Source organism: Mytilus edulis, chromosome 1 (genome assembly GCF_963676685.1).
Source record: "Mytilus edulis chromosome 1, xbMytEdul2.2, whole genome shotgun sequence".
Taxonomy (NCBI): Eukaryota; Metazoa; Mollusca; class Bivalvia; order Mytilida; family Mytilidae; genus Mytilus; species Mytilus edulis.
This window is the reverse complement of record NC_092344.1, coordinates 6,586,174-6,607,748: the sequence shown is the minus strand read 5'-3', so window position 1 is coordinate 6,607,748 and position 21,575 is coordinate 6,586,174. Positions and strand designations below refer to the sequence as shown.

Sequence of the window (21,575 nt, the reverse complement as noted above, 5' to 3'; positions counted from 1 at the left end):
CACAGATTTTCTTGTCGATCTGTTTGAATTAGATTGTCATGAAAGTTTAAGGGTGCTCTCGTCGAGGTCCGCGTTAGATAGATAATTACACTCTGTGTCAGTGCGAATTGCATATCATTGTAATCTGTCGTTCATTCGCACACATCGTTCAACAACCAAAGCCGCAAAATGTCAGACGCACCAGCACCAGTAGTTAAGACCCCAGCTAAGTCACCAAAGAAGAAAGCTGCAGCTAAACCAAAGAAAGTAGCTACTCATCCAAAATACAGCGAGATGGTCGGAAAGGCTATATCTGCTTTGAAAGAGCGTGGAGGCTCCAGCCGTCAAGCCATCCTTAAGTATATCTTAGCAAACTTCAGCGTTGGTAGCGATGCAAAAACAGTCAACACTCACTTGAAGTTAGCTCTGAAATCAGGAGTGAAGAGCAATAGCTTGAAACAGTCGAAGGGTACCGGCGCTTCTGGAAGCTTTAAGATTGGGGAAGTGGCTAAACCAGCTAAGAAACCAGCAAAGAAAGTAGTTAAACCTAAAGCCGCCAAGCCAAAGAAGGCAAAGACACCTACCAAAAAGACTGCCGCAAAGAAACCTGCAGCAAAGAAACCAGCAGGTGAAAAGAAAGCAGCTAAACCAAAAGCAAAGAAACCAGCTGCAAAGAAACCTGCTGCAAAACCTGCTGCCAAATCTGCAAAGAAAGCCACAAAATCTCCCAAGAAGACAAAGGCTGCAGCTAAACCAAAGAAGGCAAAGACACCAAAGAAGAAGTAAATGAAGGAAGCATCATGATGCTTTTAAAGCTTAAACAGCCCTTTTAAGGGCTACCAAATTTTTTCAAAAAGAGTCTGAAATTGTTGCATGGTATTAGTCACAAATAAAATACAGCTTGTCCCATATTCTAAATCTCTCTTTCTTCTCTGCAATTTTTTTTACTATAAAGTCCATGTGTACTTGCTAAGTTTTACTATCTTCCACTCTGGATCGTGCAGTAAGTATTTAGTTTTGCTTCTATCTTAAACCTGAAAAAAATCTTTTTTTATACAAATTCTAGATCTGTTCAAAATTGCTTTACTTCCTAACTTTATATATCAAAAATTTTAACACTTCTGTGTCTACGACCATATCACGTTGAAAACACCGGTTCTCGTCCGATCACCGAAGTTAAGCAACGTCGAGCCCGGTTAGTACTTGGATGGGTGACCGCCTGGGAATACCGGGTGTTGTAGACATTTTTTGTACCTATAATTTTGAATTTCTACCAAACATATTATTATTGTAAAGTTTTGCTTCTGAAAAAAATCTATTTTATATAAATTTTGTTCAAAAATGCTACTACCTAACCTTATATATCAAAAAATTTAACACTTCTGTGTCTACGACCATATCACGTTGAAAACACCGGTTCTCGTCCGATCACCGAAGTTAAGCAACGTCGAGCCCGGTTAGTACTTGGATGGGTGACCGCCTGGGAATACCGGGTGTTGTAGACATTTTTTTTTACTTATAATTTTGCATTCCTACCAAACATAGTTGTTGTATGATTTTTTTTAACTAATTTACTTGGATGTAATATTCAACATATCTAGCTATCAATGAATGAAGAAAACAGAAAATAAATCATTCATAAATTTATTTATTTTTCAATACCCATCTGCATGGTGAAATATTTTTACGTGAAATACATGCAAGTCAAGTTAGATACACTTAAGAATTCCACTCCTTCCACATGCATGTGGCTACATATATTTCTTTTTTTAAATTAGGTCTCGTAAAGGTCGTCTGTGATAATATGGTATCCGCCATTTGTCGTCATTTGAAATCGCCTCTTTTTTTTTACCAGGGCATATATGATTCACTATTTTTCTGAAAGGATTCTGATCAGCAAAAAAAAAAATCATTATAGCAAAAACAAATAATAAACAATAAATACTAATTATATCTTGTAAAGTTCTAGTAAAAAATTCGAATATTTGAAACGTCTTTCATCTCGGTCAAGGAAGTCCCGGTTTCGAAGTTTGCCATCTTTGTGTGCTTTCATATCGAAGGCAAAATCTAAATTTCTGGGAAGTCTCTTTATTTCTACGTATATCTGAAAGCAAAAACATATAAAGAAATGATTTTACTACAAATGTATATCAGTTTTACGGCACAATCTAGTTTTTGTGAAATAATACAACACGTTTTCTGAGGAAGAATCGCACGAGAGAAATTGACAAGTTGTACATTAATCGTAAATATTTCTTCACTCGTGGTATTTTGTTTAATTCTTATGACATATTCTGAAAGAAAAATTCCTGCTGAAGATTTTCGTGTATGATTTATATATCAAAAAGTACAATTTATTTGAAACAAATGATTAAAACTTGTCGAACAAGCACACAGATTTTCTTGTCGATCTGTTTGAATTAGATTGTCATGAAAGTTTAAGGGTGCTCTCGTCGAGGTCCGCGTTAGATAGATAATTACACTCTGTGTCAGGGCGAATTGCATATCATTGTAATCTGTCGTTCATTCGCACACATCGTTCAACAACCAAAGCCGCAAAATGTCAGACGCACCAGCACCAGTAGTAAAGACCCCAGCTAAGTCACCAAAGAAGAAAGCTGCAGCTAAACCAAAGAAAGTAGCTACTCATCCAAAATACAGCGAGATGGTCGGAAAGGCTATATCTGCTTTGAAAGAGCGTGGAGGCTCCAGCCGTCAAGCCATCCTTAAGTATATCTTAGCAAACTTCAGCGTTGGTAGCGATGCAAAAACAGTCAACACTCACTTGAAGTTAGCTCTGAAATCAGGAGTGAAGAGCAATAGCTTGAAACAGTCGAAGGGTACCGGCGCTTCTGGAAGCTTTAAGATTGGGGAAGTGGCTAAACCAGCTAAGAAACCAGCAAAGAAAGTAGTTAAACCTAAAGCCGCCAAGCCAAAGAAGGCAAAGACACCTACCAAAAAGACTGCCGCAAAGAAACCTGCAGCAAAGAAACCAGCAGGTGAAAAGAAAGCAGCTAAACCAAAAGCAAAGAAACCAGCTGCAAAGAAACCTGCTGCAAAACCTGCTGCCAAATCTGCAAAGAAAGCCACAAAATCTCCCAAGAAGACAAAGGCTGCAGCTAAACCAAAGAAGGCAAAGACACCAAAGAAGAAGTAAATGAAGGAAGCATCATGATGCTTTTAAAGCTTAAACAGACCTTTTAAGGGCTACCAAATTTTTTCAAAAAGAGTCTGAAATTGTTGCATGGTATTAGTCACAAATAAAATACAGCTTGTCCCATATTCTAAATCTCTCTTTCTTCTCTGCAATTTTTTTTACTATAAAGTCCATGTGTACTTGCTAAGTTTTACTATCTTCCACTCTGGATCGTGCAGTAAGTATTTAGTTTTGCTTCTATCTTAAACCTGAAAAAAATCTTTTTTTATACAAATTCTAGATCTGTTCAAAATTGCTTTACTTCCTAACTTTATATATCAAAAATTTTAACACTTCTGTGTCTACGACCATATCACGTTGAAAACACCGGTTCTCGTCCGATCACCGAAGTTAAGCAACGTCGAGCCCGGTTAGTACTTGGATGGGTGACCGCCTGGGAATACCGGGTGTTGTAGACATTTTTTGTACCTATAATTTTGAATTTCTACCAAACATATTATTATTGTAAAGTTTTGCTTCTGAAAAAAATCTATTTTATATAAATTTTGTTCAAAAATGCTACTACCTAACCTTATATATCAAAAAATTTAACACTTCTGTGTCTACGACCATATCACGTTGAAAACACCGGTTCTCGTCCGATCACCGAAGTTAAGCAACGTCGAGCCCGGTTAGTACTTGGATGGGTGACCGCCTGGGAATACCGGGTGTTGTAGACATTTTTTTTTACTTATAATTTTGCATTCCTACCAAACATAATTGTTGTATGATTTTTTTTAACTAATTTACTTGGATGTAATATTCAACATATCTAGCTATCAATGAATGAAGAAAACAGAAAATAAATCATTCATAAATTTATTTATTTTTCAATACCCATCTGCATGGTGAAATATTTTTACGTGAAATACATGCAAGTCAAGTTAGATACACTTAAGAATTCCACTCCTTCCACATGCATGTGGCTACATATATTTCTTTTTTTAAATTAGGTCTCGTAAAGGTCGTCTGTGATAATATGGTATCCGCCATTTGTCGTCATTTGAAATCGCCTCTTTTTTTTTACCAGGGCATATATGATTCACTATTTTTCTGAAAGGATTCTGATCAGCAAAAAAAAAAATCATTATAGCAAAAACAAATAATAAACAATAAATACTAATTATATCTTGTAAAGTTCTAGTAAAAAATTCGAATATTTGAAACGTCTTTCATCTCGGTCAAGGAAGTCCCGGTTTCGAAGTTTGCCATCTTTGTGTGCTTTCATATCGAAGGCAAAATCTAAATTTCTGGGAAGTCTCTTTATTTCTACGTATATCTGAAAGCAAAAACATATAAAGAAATGATTTTACTACAAATGTATATCAGTTTTACGGCACAATCTAGTTTTTGTGAAATAATACAACACGTTTTCTGAGGAAGAATCGCACGAGAGAAATTGACAAGTTGTACATTAATCGTAAATATTTCTTCACTCGTGGTATTTTGTTTAATTCTTATGACATATTCTGAAAGAAAAATTCCTGCTGAAGATTTTCGTGTATGATTTATATATCAAAAAGTACAATTTATTTGAAACAAATGATTAAAACTTGTCGAACAAGCACACAGATTTTCTTGTCGATCTGTTTGAATTAGATTGTCATGAAAGTTTAAGTGTGCTCTCGTCGAGGTCCGCGTTAGATAGATAATTACACTCTGTGTCAGTGCGAATTGCATATCATTGTAATCTGTCGTTCATTCGCACACATCGTTCAACAACCAAAGCCGCAAAATGTCAGACGCACCAGCACCAGTAGTTAAGACCCCAGCTAAGTCACCAAAGAAGAAAGCTGCAGCTAAACCAAAGAAAGTAGCTACTCATCCAAAATACAGCGAGATGGTCGGAAAGGCTATATCTGCTTTGAAAGAGCGTGGAGGCTCCAGCCGTCAAGCCATCCTTAAGTATATCTTAGCAAACTTCAGCGTTGGTAGCGATGCAAAAACAGTCAACACTCACTTGAAGTTAGCTCTGAAATCAGGAGTGAAGAGCAATAGCTTGAAACAGTCGAAGGGTACCGGCGCTTCTGGAAGCTTTAAGATTGGGGAAGTGGCTAAACCAGCTAAGAAACCAGCAAAGAAAGTAGTTAAACCTAAAGCCGCCAAGCCAAAGAAGGCAAAGACACCTACCAAAAAGACTGCCGCAAAGAAACCTGCAGCAAAGAAACCAGCAGGTGAAAAGAAAGCAGCTAAACCAAAAGCAAAGAAACCAGCTGCAAAGAAACCTGCTGCAAAACCTGCTGCCAAATCTGCAAAGAAAGCCACAAAATCTCCCAAGAAGACAAAGGCTGCAGCTAAACCAAAGAAGGCAAAGACACCAAAGAAGAAGTAAATGAAGGAAGCATCATGATGCTTTTAAAGCTTAAACAGCCCTTTTAAGGGCTACCAAATTTTTTCAAAAAGAGTCTGAAATTGTTGCATGGTATTAGTCACAAATAAAATACAGCTTGTCCCATATTCTAAATCTCTCTTTCTTCTCTGCAATTTTTTTTACTATAAAGTCCATGTGTACTTGCTAAGTTTTACTATCTTCCACTCTGGATCGTGCAGTAAGTATTTAGTTTTGCTTCTATCTTAAACCTGAAAAAAATCTTTTTTTATACAAATTCTAGATCTGTTCAAAATTGCTTTACTTCCTAACTTTATATATCAAAAATTTTAACACTTCTGTGTCTACGACCATATCACGTTGAAAACACCGGTTCTCGTCCGATCACCGAAGTTAAGCAACGTCGAGCCCGGTTAGTACTTGGATGGGTGACCGCCTGGGAATACCGGGTGTTGTAGACATTTTTTGTACCTATAATTTTGAATTTCTACCAAACATATTATTATTGTAAAGTTTTGCTTCTGAAAAAAATCTATTTTATATAAATTTTGTTCAAAAATGCTACTACCTAACCTTATATATCAAAAAATTTAACACTTCTGTGTCTACGACCATATCACGTTGAAAACACCGGTTCTCGTCCGATCACCGAAGTTAAGCAACGTCGAGCCCGGTTAGTACTTGGATGGGTGACCGCCTGGGAATACCGGGTGTTGTAGACATTTTTTTTTACTTATAATTTTGCATTCCTACCAAACATAGTTGTTGTATGATTTTTTTTAACTAATTTACTTGGATGTAATATTCAACATATCTAGCTATCAATGAATGAAGAAAACAGAAAATAAATCATTCATAAATTTATTTATTTTTCAATACCCATCTGCATGGTGAAATATTTTTACGTGAAATACATGCAAGTCAAGTTAGATACACTTAAGAATTCCACTCCTTCCACATGCATGTGGCTACATATATTTCTTTTTTTAAATTAGGTCTCGTAAAGGTCGTCTGTGATAATATGGTATCCGCCATTTGTCGTCATTTGAAATCGCCTCTTTTTTTTTACCAGGGCATATATGATTCACTATTTTTCTGAAAGGATTCTGATCAGCAAAAAAAAAAATCATTATAGCAAAAACAAATAATAAACAATAAATACTAATTATATCTTGTAAAGTTCTAGTAAAAAATTCGAATATTTGAAACGTCTTTCATCTCGGTCAAGGAAGTCCCGGTTTCGAAGTTTGCCATCTTTGTGTGCTTTCATATCGAAGGCAAAATCTAAATTTCTGGGAAGTCTCTTTATTTCTACGTATATCTGAAAGCAAAAACATATAAAGAAATGATTTTACTACAAATGTATATCAGTTTTACGGCACAATCTAGTTTTTGTGAAATAATACAACACGTTTTCTGAGGAAGAATCGCACGAGAGAAATTGACAAGTTGTACATTAATCGTAAATATTTCTTCACTCGTGGTATTTTGTTTAATTCTTATGACATATTCTGAAAGAAAAATTCCTGCTGAAGATTTTCGTGTATGATTTATATATCAAAAAGTACAATTTATTTGAAACAAATGATTAAAACTTGTCGAACAAGCACACAGATTTTCTTGTCGATCTGTTTGAATTAGATTGTCATGAAAGTTTAAAGGTGCTCTCGTCGAGGTCCGCGTTAGATAGATAATTACACTCTGTGTCAGTGCGAATTGCATATCATTGTAATCTGTCGTTCATTCGCACACATCGTTCAACAACCAAAGCCGCAAAATGTCAGACGCACCAGCACCAGTAGTAAAGACCCCAGCTAAGTCACCAAAGAAGAAAGCTGCAGCTAAACCAAAGAAAGTAGCTACTCATCCAAAATACAGCGAGATGGTCGGAAAGGCTATATCTGCTTTGAAAGAGCGTGGAGGCTCCAGCCGTCAAGCCATCCTTAAGTATATCTTAGCAAACTTCAGCGTTGGTAGCGATGCAAAAACAGTCAACACTCACTTGAAGTTAGCTCTGAAATCAGGAGTGAAGAGCAATAGCTTGAAACAGTCGAAGGGTACCGGCGCTTCTGGAAGCTTTAAGATTGGGGAAGTGGCTAAACCAGCTAAGAAACCAGCAAAGAAAGTAGTTAAACCTAAAGCCGCCAAGCCAAAGAAGGCAAAGACACCTACCAAAAAGACTGCCGCAAAGAAACCTGCAGCAAAGAAACCAGCAGGTGAAAAGAAAGCAGCTAAACCAAAAGCAAAGAAACCAGCTGCAAAGAAACCTGCTGCAAAACCTGCTGCCAAATCTGCAAAGAAAGCCACAAAATCTCCCAAGAAGACAAAGGCTGCAGCTAAACCAAAGAAGGCAAAGACACCAAAGAAGAAGTAAATGAAGGAAGCATCATGATGCTTTTAAAGCTTAAACAGACCTTTTAAGGGCTACCAAATTTTTTCAAAAAGAGTCTGAAATTGTTGCATGGTATTAGTCACAAATAAAATACAGCTTGTCCCATATTCTAAATCTCTCTTTCTTCTCTGCAATTTTTTTTACTATAAAGTCCATGTGTACTTGCTAAGTTTTACTATCTTCCACTCTGGATCGTGCAGTAAGTATTTAGTTTTGCTTCTATCTTAAACCTGAAAAAAATCTTTTTTTATACAAATTCTAGATCTGTTCAAAATTGCTTTACTTCCTAACTTTATATATCAAAAATTTTAACACTTCTGTGTCTACGACCATATCACGTTGAAAACACCGGTTCTCGTCCGATCACCGAAGTTAAGCAACGTCGAGCCCGGTTAGTACTTGGATGGGTGACCGCCTGGGAATACCGGGTGTTGTAGACATTTTTTGTACCTATAATTTTGAATTTCTACCAAACATATTATTATTGTAAAGTTTTGCTTCTGAAAAAAATCTATTTTATATAAATTTTGTTCAAAAATGCTACTACCTAACCTTATATATCAAAAAATTTAACACTTCTGTGTCTACGACCATATCACGTTGAAAACACCGGTTCTCGTCCGATCACCGAAGTTAAGCAACGTCGAGCCCGGTTAGTACTTGGATGGGTGACCGCCTGGGAATACCGGGTGTTGTAGACATTTTTTTTTACTTATAATTTTGCATTCCTACCAAACATAATTGTTGTATGATTTTTTTTAACTAATTTACTTGGATGTAATATTCAACATATCTAGCTATCAATGAATGAAGAAAACAGAAAATAAATCATTCATAAATTTATTTATTTTTCAATACCCATCTGCATGGTGAAATATTTTTACGTGAAATACATGCAAGTCAAGTTAGATACACTTAAGAATTCCACTCCTTCCACATGCATGTGGCTACATATATTTCTTTTTTTAAATTAGGTCTCGTAAAGGTCGTCTGTGATAATATGGTATCCGCCATTTGTCGTCATTTGAAATCGCCTCTTTTTTTTACCAGGGCATATATGATTCACTATTTTTCTGAAAGGATTCTGATCAGCAAAAAAAAAAATCATTATAGCAAAAACAAATAATAAACAATAAATACTAATTATATCTTGTAAAGTTCTAGTAAAAAATTCGAATATTTGAAACGTCTTTCATCTCGGTCAAGGAAGTCCCGGTTTCGAAGTTTGCCATCTTTGTGTGCTTTCATATCGAAGGCAAAATCTAAATTTCTGGGAAGTCTCTTTATTTCTACGTATATCTGAAAGCAAAAACATATAAAGAAATGATTTTACTACAAATGTATATCAGTTTTACGGCACAATCTAGTTTTTGTGAAATAATACAACACGTTTTCTGAGGAAGAATCGCACGAGAGAAATTGACAAGTTGTACATTAATCGTAAATATTTCTTCACTCGTGGTATTTTGTTTAATTCTTATGACATATTCTGAAAGAAAAATTCCTGCTGAAGATTTTCGTGTATGATTTATATATCAAAAAGTACAATTTATTTGAAACAAATGATTAAAACTTGTCGAACAAGCACACAGATTTTCTTGTCGATCTGTTTGAATTAGATTGTCATGAAAGTTTAAGGGTGCTCTCGTCGAGGTCCGCGTTAGATAGATAATTACACTCTGTGTCAGTGCGAATTGCATATCATTGTAATCTGTCGTTCATTCGCACACATCGTTCAACAACCAAAGCCGCAAAATGTCAGACGCACCAGCACCAGTAGTAAAGACCCCAGCTAAGTCACCAAAGAAGAAAGCTGCAGCTAAACCAAAGAAAGTAGCTACTCATCCAAAATACAGCGAGATGGTCGGAAAGGCTATATCTGCTTTGAAAGAGCGTGGAGGCTCCAGCCGTCAAGCCATCCTTAAGTATATCTTAGCAAACTTCAGCGTTGGTAGCGATGCAAAAACAGTCAACACTCACTTGAAGTTAGCTCTGAAATCAGGAGTGAAGAGCAATAGCTTGAAACAGTCGAAGGGTACCGGCGCTTCTGGAAGCTTTAAGATTGGGGAAGTGGCTAAACCAGCTAAGAAACCAGCAAAGAAAGTAGTTAAACCTAAAGCCGCCAAGCCAAAGAAGGCAAAGACACCTACCAAAAAGACTGCCGCAAAGAAACCTGCAGCAAAGAAACCAGCAGGTGAAAAGAAAGCAGCTAAACCAAAAGCAAAGAAACCAGCTGCAAAGAAACCTGCTGCAAAACCTGCTGCCAAATCTGCAAAGAAAGCCACAAAATCTCCCAAGAAGACAAAGGCTGCAGCTAAACCAAAGAAGGCAAAGACACCAAAGAAGAAGTAAATGAAGGAAGCATCATGATGCTTTTAAAGCTTAAACAGCCCTTTTAAGGGCTACCAAATTTTTTCAAAAAGAGTCTGAAATTGTTGCATGGTATTAGTCACAAATAAAATACAGCTTGTCCCATATTCTAAATCTCTCTTTCTTCTCTGCAATTTTTTTTACTATAAAGTCCATGTGTACTTGCTAAGTTTTACTATCTTCCACTCTGGATCGTGCAGTAAGTATTTAGTTTTGCTTCTATCTTAAACCTGAAAAAAATCTTTTTTTATACAAATTCTAGATCTGTTCAAAATTGCTTTACTTCCTAACTTTATATATCAAAAATTTTAACACTTCTGTGTCTACGACCATATCACGTTGAAAACACCGGTTCTCGTCCGATCACCGAAGTTAAGCAACGTCGAGCCCGGTTAGTACTTGGATGGGTGACCGCCTGGGAATACCGGGTGTTGTAGACATTTTTTGTACCTATAATTTTGAATTTCTACCAAACATATTATTATTGTAAAGTTTTGCTTCTGAAAAAAATCTATTTTATATAAATTTTGTTCAAAAATGCTACTACCTAACCTTATATATCAAAAAATTTAACACTTCTGTGTCTACGACCATATCACGTTGAAAACACCGGTTCTCGTCCGATCACCGAAGTTAAGCAACGTCGAGCCCGGTTAGTACTTGGATGGGTGACCGCCTGGGAATACCGGGTGTTGTAGACATTTTTTTTTTACTTATAATTTTGCATTCCTACCAAACATGATTGTTGTATGATTTTTTTTAACTAATTTACTTGGATGTAATATTCAACATATCTAGCTATCAATGAATGAAGAAAACAGAAAATAAATCATTCATAAATTTATTTATTTTTCAATACCCATCTGCATGGTGAAATATTTTTACGTGAAATACATGCAAGTCAAGTTAGATACACTTAAGAATTCCACTCCTTCCACATGCATGTGGCTACATATATTTCTTTTTTTAAATTAGGTCTCGTAAAGGTCGTCTGTGATAATATGGTATCCGCCATTTGTCGTCATTTGAAATCGCCTCTTTTTTTTACCAGGGCATATATGATTCACTATTTTTCTGAAAGGATTCTGATCAGCAAAAAAAAAATCATTATAGCAAAAACAAATAATAAACAATAAATACTAATTATATCTTGTAAAGTTCTAGTAAAAAATTCGAATATTTGAAACGTCTTTCATCTCGGTCAAGGAAGTCCCGGTTTCGAAGTTTGCCATCTTTGTGTGCTTTCATATCGAAGGCAAAATCTAAATTTCTGGGAAGTCTCTTTATTTCTACGTATATCTGAAAGCAAAAACATATAAAGAAATGATTTTACTACAAATGTATATCAGTTTTACGGCACAATCTAGTTTTTGTGAAATAATACAACACGTTTTCTGAGGAAGAATCGCACGAGAGAAATTGACAAGTTGTACATTAATCGTAAATATTTCTTCACTCGTGGTATTTTGTTTAATTCTTATGACATATTCTGAAAGAAAAATTCCTGCTGAAGATTTTCGTGTATGATTTATATATCAAAAAGTACAATTTATTTGAAACAAATGATTAAAACTTGTCGAACAAGCACACAGATTTTCTTGTCGATCTGTTTGAATTAGATTGTCATGAAAGTTTAAGGGTGCTCTCGTCGAGGTCCGCGTTAGATAGATAATTACACTCTGTGTCAGTGCGAATTGCATATCATTGTAATCTGTCGTTCATTCGCACACATCGTTCAACAACCAAAGCCGCAAAATGTCAGACGCACCAGCACCAGTAGTAAAGACCCCAGCTAAGTCACCAAAGAAGAAAGCTGCAGCTAAACCAAAGAAAGTAGCTACTCATCCAAAATACAGCGAGATGGTCGGAAAGGCTATATCTGCTTTGAAAGAGCGTGGAGGCTCCAGCCGTCAAGCCATCCTTAAGTATATCTTAGCAAACTTCAGCGTTGGTAGCGATGCAAAAACAGTCAACACTCACTTGAAGTTAGCTCTGAAATCAGGAGTGAAGAGCAATAGCTTGAAACAGTCGAAGGGTACCGGCGCTTCTGGAAGCTTTAAGATTGGGGAAGTGGCTAAACCAGCTAAGAAACCAGCAAAGAAAGTAGTTAAACCTAAAGCCGCCAAGCCAAAGAAGGCAAAGACACCTACCAAAAAGACTGCCGCAAAGAAACCTGCAGCAAAGAAACCAGCAGGTGAAAAGAAAGCAGCTAAACCAAAAGCAAAGAAACCAGCTGCAAAGAAACCTGCTGCAAAACCTGCTGCCAAATCTGCAAAGAAAGCCACAAAATCTCCCAAGAAGACAAAGGCTGCAGCTAAACCAAAGAAGGCAAAGACACCAAAGAAGAAGTAAATGAAGGAAGCATCATGATGCTTTTAAAGCTTAAACAGCCCTTTTAAGGGCTACCAAATTTTTTCAAAAAGAGTCTGAAATTGTTGCATGGTATTAGTCACAAATAAAATATAGCTTGTCCCATATTCTAAATCTCTCTTTCTTCTCTGCAATTTTTTTTACTATAAAGTCCATGTGTACTTGCTAAGTTTTACTATCTTCCACTCTGGATCGTGCAGTAAGTATTTAGTTTTGCTTCTATCTTAAACCTGAAAAAAATCTTTTTTTATACAAATTCTAGATCTGTTCAAAATTGCTTTACTTCCTAACTTTATATATCAAAAATTTTAACACTTCTGTGTCTACGACCATATCACGTTGAAAACACCGGTTCTCGTCCGATCACCGAAGTTAAGCAACGTCGAGCCCGGTTAGTACTTGGATGGGTGACCGCCTGGGAATACCGGGTGTTGTAGACATTTTTTGTACCTATAATTTTGAATTTCTACCAAACATATTATTATTGTAAAGTTTTGCTTCTGAAAAAAATCTATTTTATATAAATTTTGTTCAAAAATGCTACTACCTAACCTTATATATCAAAAAATTTAACACTTCTGTGTCTACGACCATATCACGTTGAAAACACCGGTTCTCGTCCGATCACCGAAGTTAAGCAACGTCGAGCCCGGTTAGTACTTGGATGGGTGACCGCCTGGGAATACCGGGTGTTGTAGACATTTTTTTTACTTATAATTTTGCATTCCTACCAAACATAATTGTTGTATGATTTTTTTTAACTAATTTACTTGGATGTAATATTCAACATATCTAGCTATCAATGAATGAAGAAAACAGAAAATAAATCATTCATAAATTTATTTATTTTTCAATACCCATCTGCATGGTGAAATATTTTTACGTGAAATACATGCAAGTCAAGTTAGATACACTTAAGAATTCCACTCCTTCCACATGCATGTGGCTACATATATTTCTTTTTTTAAATTAGGTCTCGTAAAGGTCGTCTGTGATAATATGGTATCCGCCATTTGTCGTCATTTGAAATCGCCTCTTTTTTTTTTACCAGGGCATATATGATTCACTATTTTTCTGAAAGGATTCTGATCAGCAAAAAAAAAATCATTATAGCAAAAACAAATAATAAACAATAAATACTAATTATATCTTGTAAAGTTCTAGTAAAAAATTCGAATATTTGAAACGTCTTTCATCTCGGTCAAGGAAGTCCCGGTTTCGAAGTTTGCCATCTTTGTGTGCTTTCATATCGAAGGCAAAATCTAAATTTCTGGGAAGTCTCTTTATTTCTACGTATATCTGAAAGCAAAAACATATAAAGAAATGATTTTACTACAAATGTATATCAGTTTTACGGCACAATCTAGTTTTTGTGAAATAATACAACACGTTTTCTGAGGAAGAATCGCACGAGAGAAATTGACAAGTTGTACATTAATCGTAAATATTTCTTCACTCGTGGTATTTTGTTTAATTCTTATGACATATTCTGAAAGAAAAATTCCTGCTGAAGATTTTCGTGTATGATTTATATATCAAAAAGTACAATTTATTTGAAACAAATGATTAAAACTTGTCGAACAAGCACACAGATTTTCTTGTCGATCTGTTTGAATTAGATTGTCATGAAAGTTTAAGGGTGCTCTCGTCGAGGTCCGCTTTAGATAGATAATTACACTCTGTGTCAGTGCGAATTGCATATCATTGTAATCTGTCGTTCATTCGCACACATCGTTCAACAACCAAAGCCGCAAAATGTCAGACGCACCAGCACCAGTAGTAAAGACCCCAGCTAAGTCACCAAAGAAGAAAGCTGCAGCTAAACCAAAGAAAGTAGCTACTCATCCAAAATACAGCGAGATGGTCGGAAAGGCTATATCTGCTTTGAAAGAGCGTGGAGGCTCCAGCCGTCAAGCCATCCTTAAGTATATCTTAGCAAACTTCAGCGTTGGTAGCGATGCAAAAACAGTCAACACTCACTTGAAGTTAGCTCTGAAATCAGGAGTGAAGAGCAATAGCTTGAAACAGTCGAAGGGTACCGGCGCTTCTGGAAGCTTTAAGATTGGGGAAGTGGCTAAACCAGCTAAGAAACCAGCAAAGAAAGTAGTTAAACCTAAAGCCGCCAAGCCAAAGAAGGCAAAGACACCTACCAAAAAGACTGCCGCAAAGAAACCTGCAGCAAAGAAACCAGCAGGTGAAAAGAAAGCAGCTAAACCAAAAGCAAAGAAACCAGCTGCAAAGAAACCTGCTGCAAAACCTGCTGCCAAATCTGCAAAGAAAGCCACAAAATCTCCCAAGAAGACAAAGGCTGCAGCTAAACCAAAGAAGGCAAAGACACCAAAGAAGAAGTAAATGAAGGAAGCATCATGATGCTTTTAAAGCTTAAACAGCCCTTTTAAGGGCTACCAAATTTTTTCAAAAAGAGTCTGAAATTGTTGCATGGTATTAGTCACAAATAAAATATAGCTTGTCCCATATTCTAAATCTCTCTTTCTTCTCTGCAATTTTTTTTACTATAAAGTCCATGTGTACTTGCTAAGTTTTACTATCTTCCACTCTGGATCGTGCAGTCAGTATTTAGTTTTGCTTCTATCTTAAACCTGAAAAAAATCTTTTTTTATACAAATTCTAGATCTGTTCAAAATTGCTTTACTTCCTAACTTTATATATCAAAAATTTTAACACTTCTGTGTCTACGACCATATCACGTTGAAAACACCGGTTCTCGTCCGATCACCGAAGTTAAGCAACGTCGAGCCCGGTTAGTACTTGGATGGGTGACCGCCTGGGAATACCGGGTGTTGTAGACATTTTTTGTACCTATAATTTTGAATTTCTACCAAACATATTATTATTGTAAAGTTTTGCTTCTGAAAAAAATCTATTTTATATAAATTTTGTTCAAAAATGCTACTACCTAACCTTATATATCAAAAAATTTAACACTTCTGTGTCTACGACCATATCACGTTGAAAACACCGGTTCTCGTCCGATCACCGAAGTTAAGCAACGTCGAGCCCGGTTAGTACTTGGATGGGTGACCGCCTGGGAATACCGGGTGTTGTAGACATTTTTTTTTTACTTATAATTTTGCATTCCTACCAAACATGATTGTTGTATGATTTTTTTTAACTAATTTACTTGGATGTAATATTCAACATATCTAGCTATCAATGAATGAAGAAAACAGAAAATAAATCATTCATAAATTTATTTATTTTTCAATACCCATCTGCATGGTGAAATATTTTTACGTGAAATACATGCAAGTCAAGTTAGATACACTTAAGAATTCCACTCCTTCCACATGCATGTGGCTACATATATTTCTTTTTTTAAATTAGGTCTCGTAAAGGTCGTCTGTGATAATATGGTATCCGCCATTTGTCGTCATTTGAAATCGCCTCTTTTTTTTTACCAGGGCATATATGATTCACTATTTTTCTGAAAGGATTCTGATCAGCAAAAAAAAAATCATTATAGCAAAAACAAATAATAAACAATAAATACTAATTATATCTTGTAAAGTTCTAGTAAAAAATTCGAATATTTGAAACGTCTTTCATCTCGGTCAAGGAAGTCCCGGTTTCGAAGTTTGCCATCTTTGTGTGCTTTCATATCGAAGGCAAAATCTAAATTTCTGGGAAGTCTCTTTATTTCTACGTATATCTGAAAGCAAAAACATATAAAGAAATGATTTTACTACAAATGTATATCAGTTTTACGGCACAATCTAGTTTTTGTGAAATAATACAACACGTTTTCTGAGGAAGAATCGCACGAGAGAAATTGACAAGTTGTACATTAATCGTAAATATTTCTTCACTCGTGGTATTTTGTTTAATTCTTATGACATATTCTGAAAGAAAAATTCCTGCTGAAGATTTTCGTGTATGATTTATATATCAAAAAGTACAATTTATTTGAAACAAATGATTAAAACTTGTCGAACAAGCACACAGATTTTCTTGTCGATCTGTTTGAATTAGATTGTCATGAAAGTTTAAGGGTGCTCTCGTCGAGGTCCGCGTTAGATAGATAATTACACTCTGTGTCAGTGCGAATTGCATATCATTGTAATCTGTCGTTCATTCGCACACATCGTTCAACAACCAAAGCCGCAAAATGTCAGACGCACCAGCACCAGTAGTAAAGACCCCAGCTAAGTCACCAAAGAAGAAAGCTGCAGCTAAACCAAAGAAAGTAGCTACTCATCCAAAATACAGCGAGATGGTCGGAAAGGCTATATCTGCTTTGAAAGAGCGTGGAGGCTCCAGCCGTCAAGCCATCCTTAAGTATATCTTAGCAAACTTCAGCGTTGGTAGCGATGCAAAAACAGTCAACACTCACTTGAAGTTAGCTCTGAAATCAGGAGTGAAGAGCAATAGCTTGAAACAGTCGAAGGGTACCGGCGCTTCTGGAAGCTTTAAGATTGGGGAAGTGGCTAAACCAGCTAAGAAACCAGCAAAGAAAGTAGTTAAACCTAAAGCCGCCAAGCCAAAGAAGGCAAAGACACCTACCAAAAAGACTGCCGCAAAGAAACCTGCAGCAAAGAAACCAGCAGGTGAAAAGAAAGCAGCTAAACCAAAAGCAAAGAAACCAGCTGCAAAGAAACCTGCTGCAAAACCTGCTGCCAAATCTGCAAAGAAAGCCACAAAATCTCCCAAGAAGACAAAGGCTGCAGCTAAACCAAAGAAGGCAAAGACACCAAAGAAGAAGTAAATGAAGGAAGCATCATGATGCTTTTAAAGCTTAAACAGCCCTTTTAAGGGCTACCAATTTTTTTCAAAAAGAGTCTGAAATTGTTGCATGGTATTAGTCACAAATAAAATACAGCTTGTCCCATATTCTAAATCTCTCTTTCTTCTCTGCAATTTTTTTTACTATAAAGTCCATGTGTACTTGCTAAGTTTTACTATCTTCCACTCTGGATCGTGCAGTAAGTATTTAGTTTTGCTTCTATCTTAAACCTGAAAAAAATCTTTTTTTTATACAAATTCTAGATCTGTTCAAAATTGCTTTACTTCCTAACTTTATATATCAAAAATTTTAACACTTCTGTGTCTACGACCATATCACGTTGAAAACACCGGTTCTCGTCCGATCACCGAAGTTAAGCAACGTCGAGCCCGGTTAGTACTTGGATTGGTGACCGCCTGGGAATACCGGGTGTTGTAGACATTTTTTGTACCTATAATTTTGAATTTCTACCAAACATATTATTATTGTAAAGTTTTGCTTCTGAAAAAAATCTATTTTATATAAATTTTGTTCAAAAATGCTACTACCTAACCTTATATATCAAAAAATTTAACACTTCTGTGTCTACGACCATATCACGTTGAAAACACCGGTTCTCGTCCGATCACCGAAGTTAAGCAACGTCGAGCCCGGTTAGTACTTGGATGGGTGACCGCCTGGGAATACCGGGTGTTGTAGACATTTTTTTTTACTTATAATTTTGCATTCCTACCAAACATAATTGTTGTATGATTTTTTTTAACTAATTTACTTGGATGTAATATTCAACATATCTAGCTATCAATGAATGAAGAAAACAGAAAATAAATCATTCATAAATTTATTTATTTTTCAATACCCATCTGCATGGTGAAATATTTTTACGTGAAATACATGCAAGTCAAGTTAGATACACTTAAGAATTCCACTCCTTCCACATGCATGTGGCTACATATATTTCTTTTTTTAAATTAGGTCTCGTAAAGGTCGTCTGTGATAATATGGTATCCGCCATTTGTCGTCATTTGAAATCGCCTCTTTTTTTTTTACCAGGGCATATATGATTCACTATTTTTCTGAAAGGATTCTGATCAGCAAAAAAAAAATCATTATAGCAAAAACAAATAATAAACAATAAATACTAATTATATCTTGTAAAGTTCTAGTAAAAAATTCGAATATTTGAAACGTCTTTCATCTCGGTCAAGGAAGTCCCGGTTTCGAAGTTTGCCATCTTTGTGTGCTTTCATATCGAAGGCAAAATCTAAATTTCTGGGAAGTCTCTTTATTTCTACGTATATCTGAAAGCAAAAACATATAAAGAAATGATTTTACTACAAATGTATATCAGTTTTACGGCACAATCTAGTTTTTGTGAAATAATACAACACGTTTTCTGAGGAAGAATCGCACGAGAGAAATTGACAAGTTGTACATTAATCGTAAATATTTCTTCACTCGTGGTATTTTGTTTAATTCTTATGACATATTCTGAAAGAAAAATTCCTGCTGAAGATTTTCGTGTATGATTTATATATCAAAAAGTACAATTTATTTGAAACAAATGATTAAAACTTGTCGAACAAGCACACAGATTTTCTTGTCGATCTGTTTGAATTAGATTGTCATGAAAGTTTAAGGGTGCTCTCGTCGAGGTCCGCGTTAGATAGATAATTACACTCTGTGTCAGTGCGAATTGCATTAGTAATATTTGTACTAATTAGGATTTTTTTTTTTTCAAGTACACACATATAGTGAGTACTTTTCATATATAAAAGTTACCACCATTGTTTAGTAAATACATTAGTTGATAACAAATATACCTACTCCGAAAGTTTATCCATTGTTTTCTTGATAAAAATAAGAAAAGATAAACATGGCTTTTAGTCAAGGTTTTGATGTTGATGACTTTATAGATAATGTTGTTTATTACGACCGTAAAAAGGGTAAAGAGATTAGCTCTGAAATTGAGTCAAGTGACTCAATGGTAGAGACTTCTAGTCAGGATTCGGATATGGAATCACTTGATACTGTCTCAGAAAAGTCTTCCAAAAAAAGGAGGATAGGGTCTACTCCACCATTTAATATATCATATAGCCAAGCAGTAAGGTCTACGGTGAAACGCAAACCGAAAACCGTGGTCCATGCAAAAACCCCACCCCCTAAACCTAAAAAATACTTAGTCATTATGCAAGCCCAAGAGGTAGAATTGGGCCAGCAAAATCCAATCAAAATACAAAGACTTATACAGAGTCTAGATTATGGTACACCAAAATGGGTAAACGGTACAAGAAGAGGTATCATCATAGAATGTAATGATAGTTACCAATTTAGAAGTATTTTAGCTACTCAGAGACTTGGGGACTGGCAAGTAAAATGTACTGTTCCCAAGTCTCAGGAATCATCTATAGGTTGCATATACAACACTCCTATAGACTTGACAGAAGAAGAAGTCTTGGGAGTGTTGAAAGACTACAAAGTGACTAAGGTCAATAGATTAACCTACTACGACTCTGTGTCGCAAACAAGAAAACCATCAAAAACCTTGAAGATATTCTTCAACACTGCCCAATTAGTGGAAAACATAAATATAGGGTTTACAAGGTATAAAGTCAAACCATTTATACCTAGACCAATACAATGTTACAAATGTCAGAAATATGGTCATATGCACCAACAATGTAGAAATACTGTTATCTGTAGAAAATGTGGTCTTGGACATGACATTAATGAGTGTCCCTCCCAAACCGTGCAATGTATAAACTGCAAAGGTGCACATGCAGCAAATAGCAAAGACTGTCCTACTAGGACAGAAAAACAAAAGGTACTTAAAAAGGCTTACAGTGATAAAATCACAATTAAAGAGGCCATTGTAGAAGTTAAAAAGAAAAGGGCAAGTCAAGCCACTAAGGCTGCAACAGAACATAAATCCAAAGGTTCAAAAATACATACCCCTAAAATAACAGAGCAACAAGGTCTAAATGATTTTGCACTGCTAATACTACTAGCATTTACTAGGCTACAAGCACTAGAATCCCCAATAGAATGTTGTGATTTAATGACCAGATTATTTGATAAAATATTGGGTATAAAGTTGAAGACTGATGAACTATTGCACAGCTATACTGAGCTATTGAACTTGTAAGTTAAGAAAATTATGAGTAGTATACATATATAGTTATACAAAAAGAATCTATCATGTATCTTATAATAAAATTAATTATACTGCTTAGTCAAATGTTGACTAATACATTAAATATAATTCATTGGAACTGTCAAGGTTTCAATGCTCATGGTCCAGAATACCTATGGTCATTGAGCAAATCAAGCAAAATACCTGACATTATATGTCTACAAGAGACATGGTATAATAATGAAGAAGAGCATACTAAAATAAAAGGATATAATCTAGCTACATTTTCAGTTAGAAACACAAAAGGGGGTGGCACAGCAATTTACTGTAGAGAACATATTAGATACACAAAAGTAAATATAATATCTAAACTGGAAAATAGTAGTATTAATATTAAAATAGATAACAAAACAACTACTATAATAAATATATATGACAGTGCTAATAATACTAAAGAAGCAGAATATGAAAACATATTCAAACAAGTTAAAAATGATATAATTATGTGTGGCGACTTTAATGCCCATCATACTCTATGGGGTAGTAACAGTATCCAAACTAAAGGGAGAGAATTATATAATTTCATAGTCAATAACAATATAGTCATTCTTAATGATGGAAGTGGTACCAGACTGAATCCAATAAATCTAGAAACGTCAAGTATAGATATATCACTTGTAAGTCCAAATATTAGCCACAAAGCTACATGGGCAGTAGATCATAGCTCAACTTATGGTAGTGACCATTTTGTGGTCTCATTAACATTAAATGAAAAACCGGATTATAAAAATGAATCAGTTTTTAAGTGGAACTACGCTAAAGCTGACTGGAATGGATTCTCCAGCAAATGTGACCAAATTCTATGTGAAGACATGGTGACTTGTAACACTCAAGAAACATGTACTTTACTAACTGATACAATAACCAATATCGCTGGGGAGTTCATTCCAGTCAGAAAAAATAATAACAAAAGTAACAAACCATCTGTACCCTGGTGGAATACTAATTGCACTAAAGCAGTAAAAGATAGAAATAAATCCAGAAATAAAGCTCAACATACAGGTA

The 21,575-nt window shown here is 35.5% G+C and overlaps 1 protein-coding gene and 16 non-coding genes across 17 annotated transcripts; all 17 read left to right on the top strand.

Annotated features, from left to right (window-relative positions):
• Positions 1-1,104: 1,104 nt before the first annotated feature.
• LOC139509149 (5S ribosomal RNA) lies at positions 1,105-1,223 on the top strand. Its single transcript, XR_011661585.1, has one exon. It is a non-coding gene; the product is annotated as a 5S ribosomal RNA (ribosomal RNA).
• Positions 1,224-1,365: 142 nt separating this feature from the next.
• LOC139509142 (5S ribosomal RNA) lies at positions 1,366-1,484 on the top strand. Its single transcript, XR_011661583.1, has one exon. It is a non-coding gene; the product is annotated as a 5S ribosomal RNA (ribosomal RNA).
• A 1,991-nt stretch (positions 1,485-3,475) lies between these two features.
• Positions 3,476-3,594, top strand: LOC139509133 (5S ribosomal RNA). Its single transcript, XR_011661577.1, has one exon. It is a non-coding gene; the product is annotated as a 5S ribosomal RNA (ribosomal RNA).
• Positions 3,595-3,736: 142 nt separating this feature from the next.
• Positions 3,737-3,855, top strand: LOC139509123 (5S ribosomal RNA). The gene has a single exon (XR_011661571.1). It is a non-coding gene; the product is annotated as a 5S ribosomal RNA (ribosomal RNA).
• Positions 3,856-5,846: 1,991 nt separating this feature from the next.
• Positions 5,847-5,965, top strand: LOC139509114 (5S ribosomal RNA). Its single transcript, XR_011661566.1, has one exon. It is a non-coding gene; the product is annotated as a 5S ribosomal RNA (ribosomal RNA).
• Positions 5,966-6,107: 142 nt separating this feature from the next.
• LOC139509092 (5S ribosomal RNA) lies at positions 6,108-6,226 on the top strand. The gene has a single exon (XR_011661545.1). It is a non-coding gene; the product is annotated as a 5S ribosomal RNA (ribosomal RNA).
• Positions 6,227-8,217: 1,991 nt separating this feature from the next.
• Positions 8,218-8,336, top strand: LOC139509083 (5S ribosomal RNA). The gene has a single exon (XR_011661536.1). It is a non-coding gene; the product is annotated as a 5S ribosomal RNA (ribosomal RNA).
• Positions 8,337-8,478: 142 nt separating this feature from the next.
• LOC139509075 (5S ribosomal RNA) lies at positions 8,479-8,597 on the top strand. The gene has a single exon (XR_011661535.1). It is a non-coding gene; the product is annotated as a 5S ribosomal RNA (ribosomal RNA).
• A 1,990-nt stretch (positions 8,598-10,587) lies between these two features.
• Positions 10,588-10,706, top strand: LOC139509065 (5S ribosomal RNA). The gene has a single exon (XR_011661534.1). It is a non-coding gene; the product is annotated as a 5S ribosomal RNA (ribosomal RNA).
• A 142-nt stretch (positions 10,707-10,848) lies between these two features.
• On the top strand, positions 10,849-10,967 carry LOC139509054 (5S ribosomal RNA). Its single transcript, XR_011661533.1, has one exon. It is a non-coding gene; the product is annotated as a 5S ribosomal RNA (ribosomal RNA).
• Positions 10,968-12,957: 1,990 nt separating this feature from the next.
• LOC139509044 (5S ribosomal RNA) lies at positions 12,958-13,076 on the top strand. Its single transcript, XR_011661532.1, has one exon. It is a non-coding gene; the product is annotated as a 5S ribosomal RNA (ribosomal RNA).
• A 142-nt stretch (positions 13,077-13,218) lies between these two features.
• Positions 13,219-13,337, top strand: LOC139509036 (5S ribosomal RNA). Its single transcript, XR_011661527.1, has one exon. It is a non-coding gene; the product is annotated as a 5S ribosomal RNA (ribosomal RNA).
• A 1,990-nt stretch (positions 13,338-15,327) lies between these two features.
• LOC139509027 (5S ribosomal RNA) lies at positions 15,328-15,446 on the top strand. The gene has a single exon (XR_011661524.1). It is a non-coding gene; the product is annotated as a 5S ribosomal RNA (ribosomal RNA).
• Positions 15,447-15,588: 142 nt separating this feature from the next.
• LOC139509019 (5S ribosomal RNA) lies at positions 15,589-15,707 on the top strand. Its single transcript, XR_011661520.1, has one exon. It is a non-coding gene; the product is annotated as a 5S ribosomal RNA (ribosomal RNA).
• A 1,992-nt stretch (positions 15,708-17,699) lies between these two features.
• On the top strand, positions 17,700-17,818 carry LOC139508503 (5S ribosomal RNA). The gene has a single exon (XR_011661274.1). It is a non-coding gene; the product is annotated as a 5S ribosomal RNA (ribosomal RNA).
• A 142-nt stretch (positions 17,819-17,960) lies between these two features.
• Positions 17,961-18,079, top strand: LOC139509009 (5S ribosomal RNA). Its single transcript, XR_011661516.1, has one exon. It is a non-coding gene; the product is annotated as a 5S ribosomal RNA (ribosomal RNA).
• Positions 18,080-19,253: 1,174 nt separating this feature from the next.
• Positions 19,254-20,522, top strand: LOC139506681 (uncharacterized). Its single transcript, XM_071295512.1, has one exon. The coding sequence runs from the start codon at positions 19,254-19,256 to the stop codon at positions 20,520-20,522; it is 1,269 nt and encodes a 422-aa protein (XP_071151613.1).
• Positions 20,523-21,575: the final 1,053 nt, after the last annotated feature.

Excerpts from the sequence above, each read along its gene's own strand:
- LOC139506681 (XM_071295512.1), top strand. The coding sequence starts at position 19,254 with ATGGCTTTTAGTCAAGGTTTTGATGTTGATGACTTTATAGATAATGTT.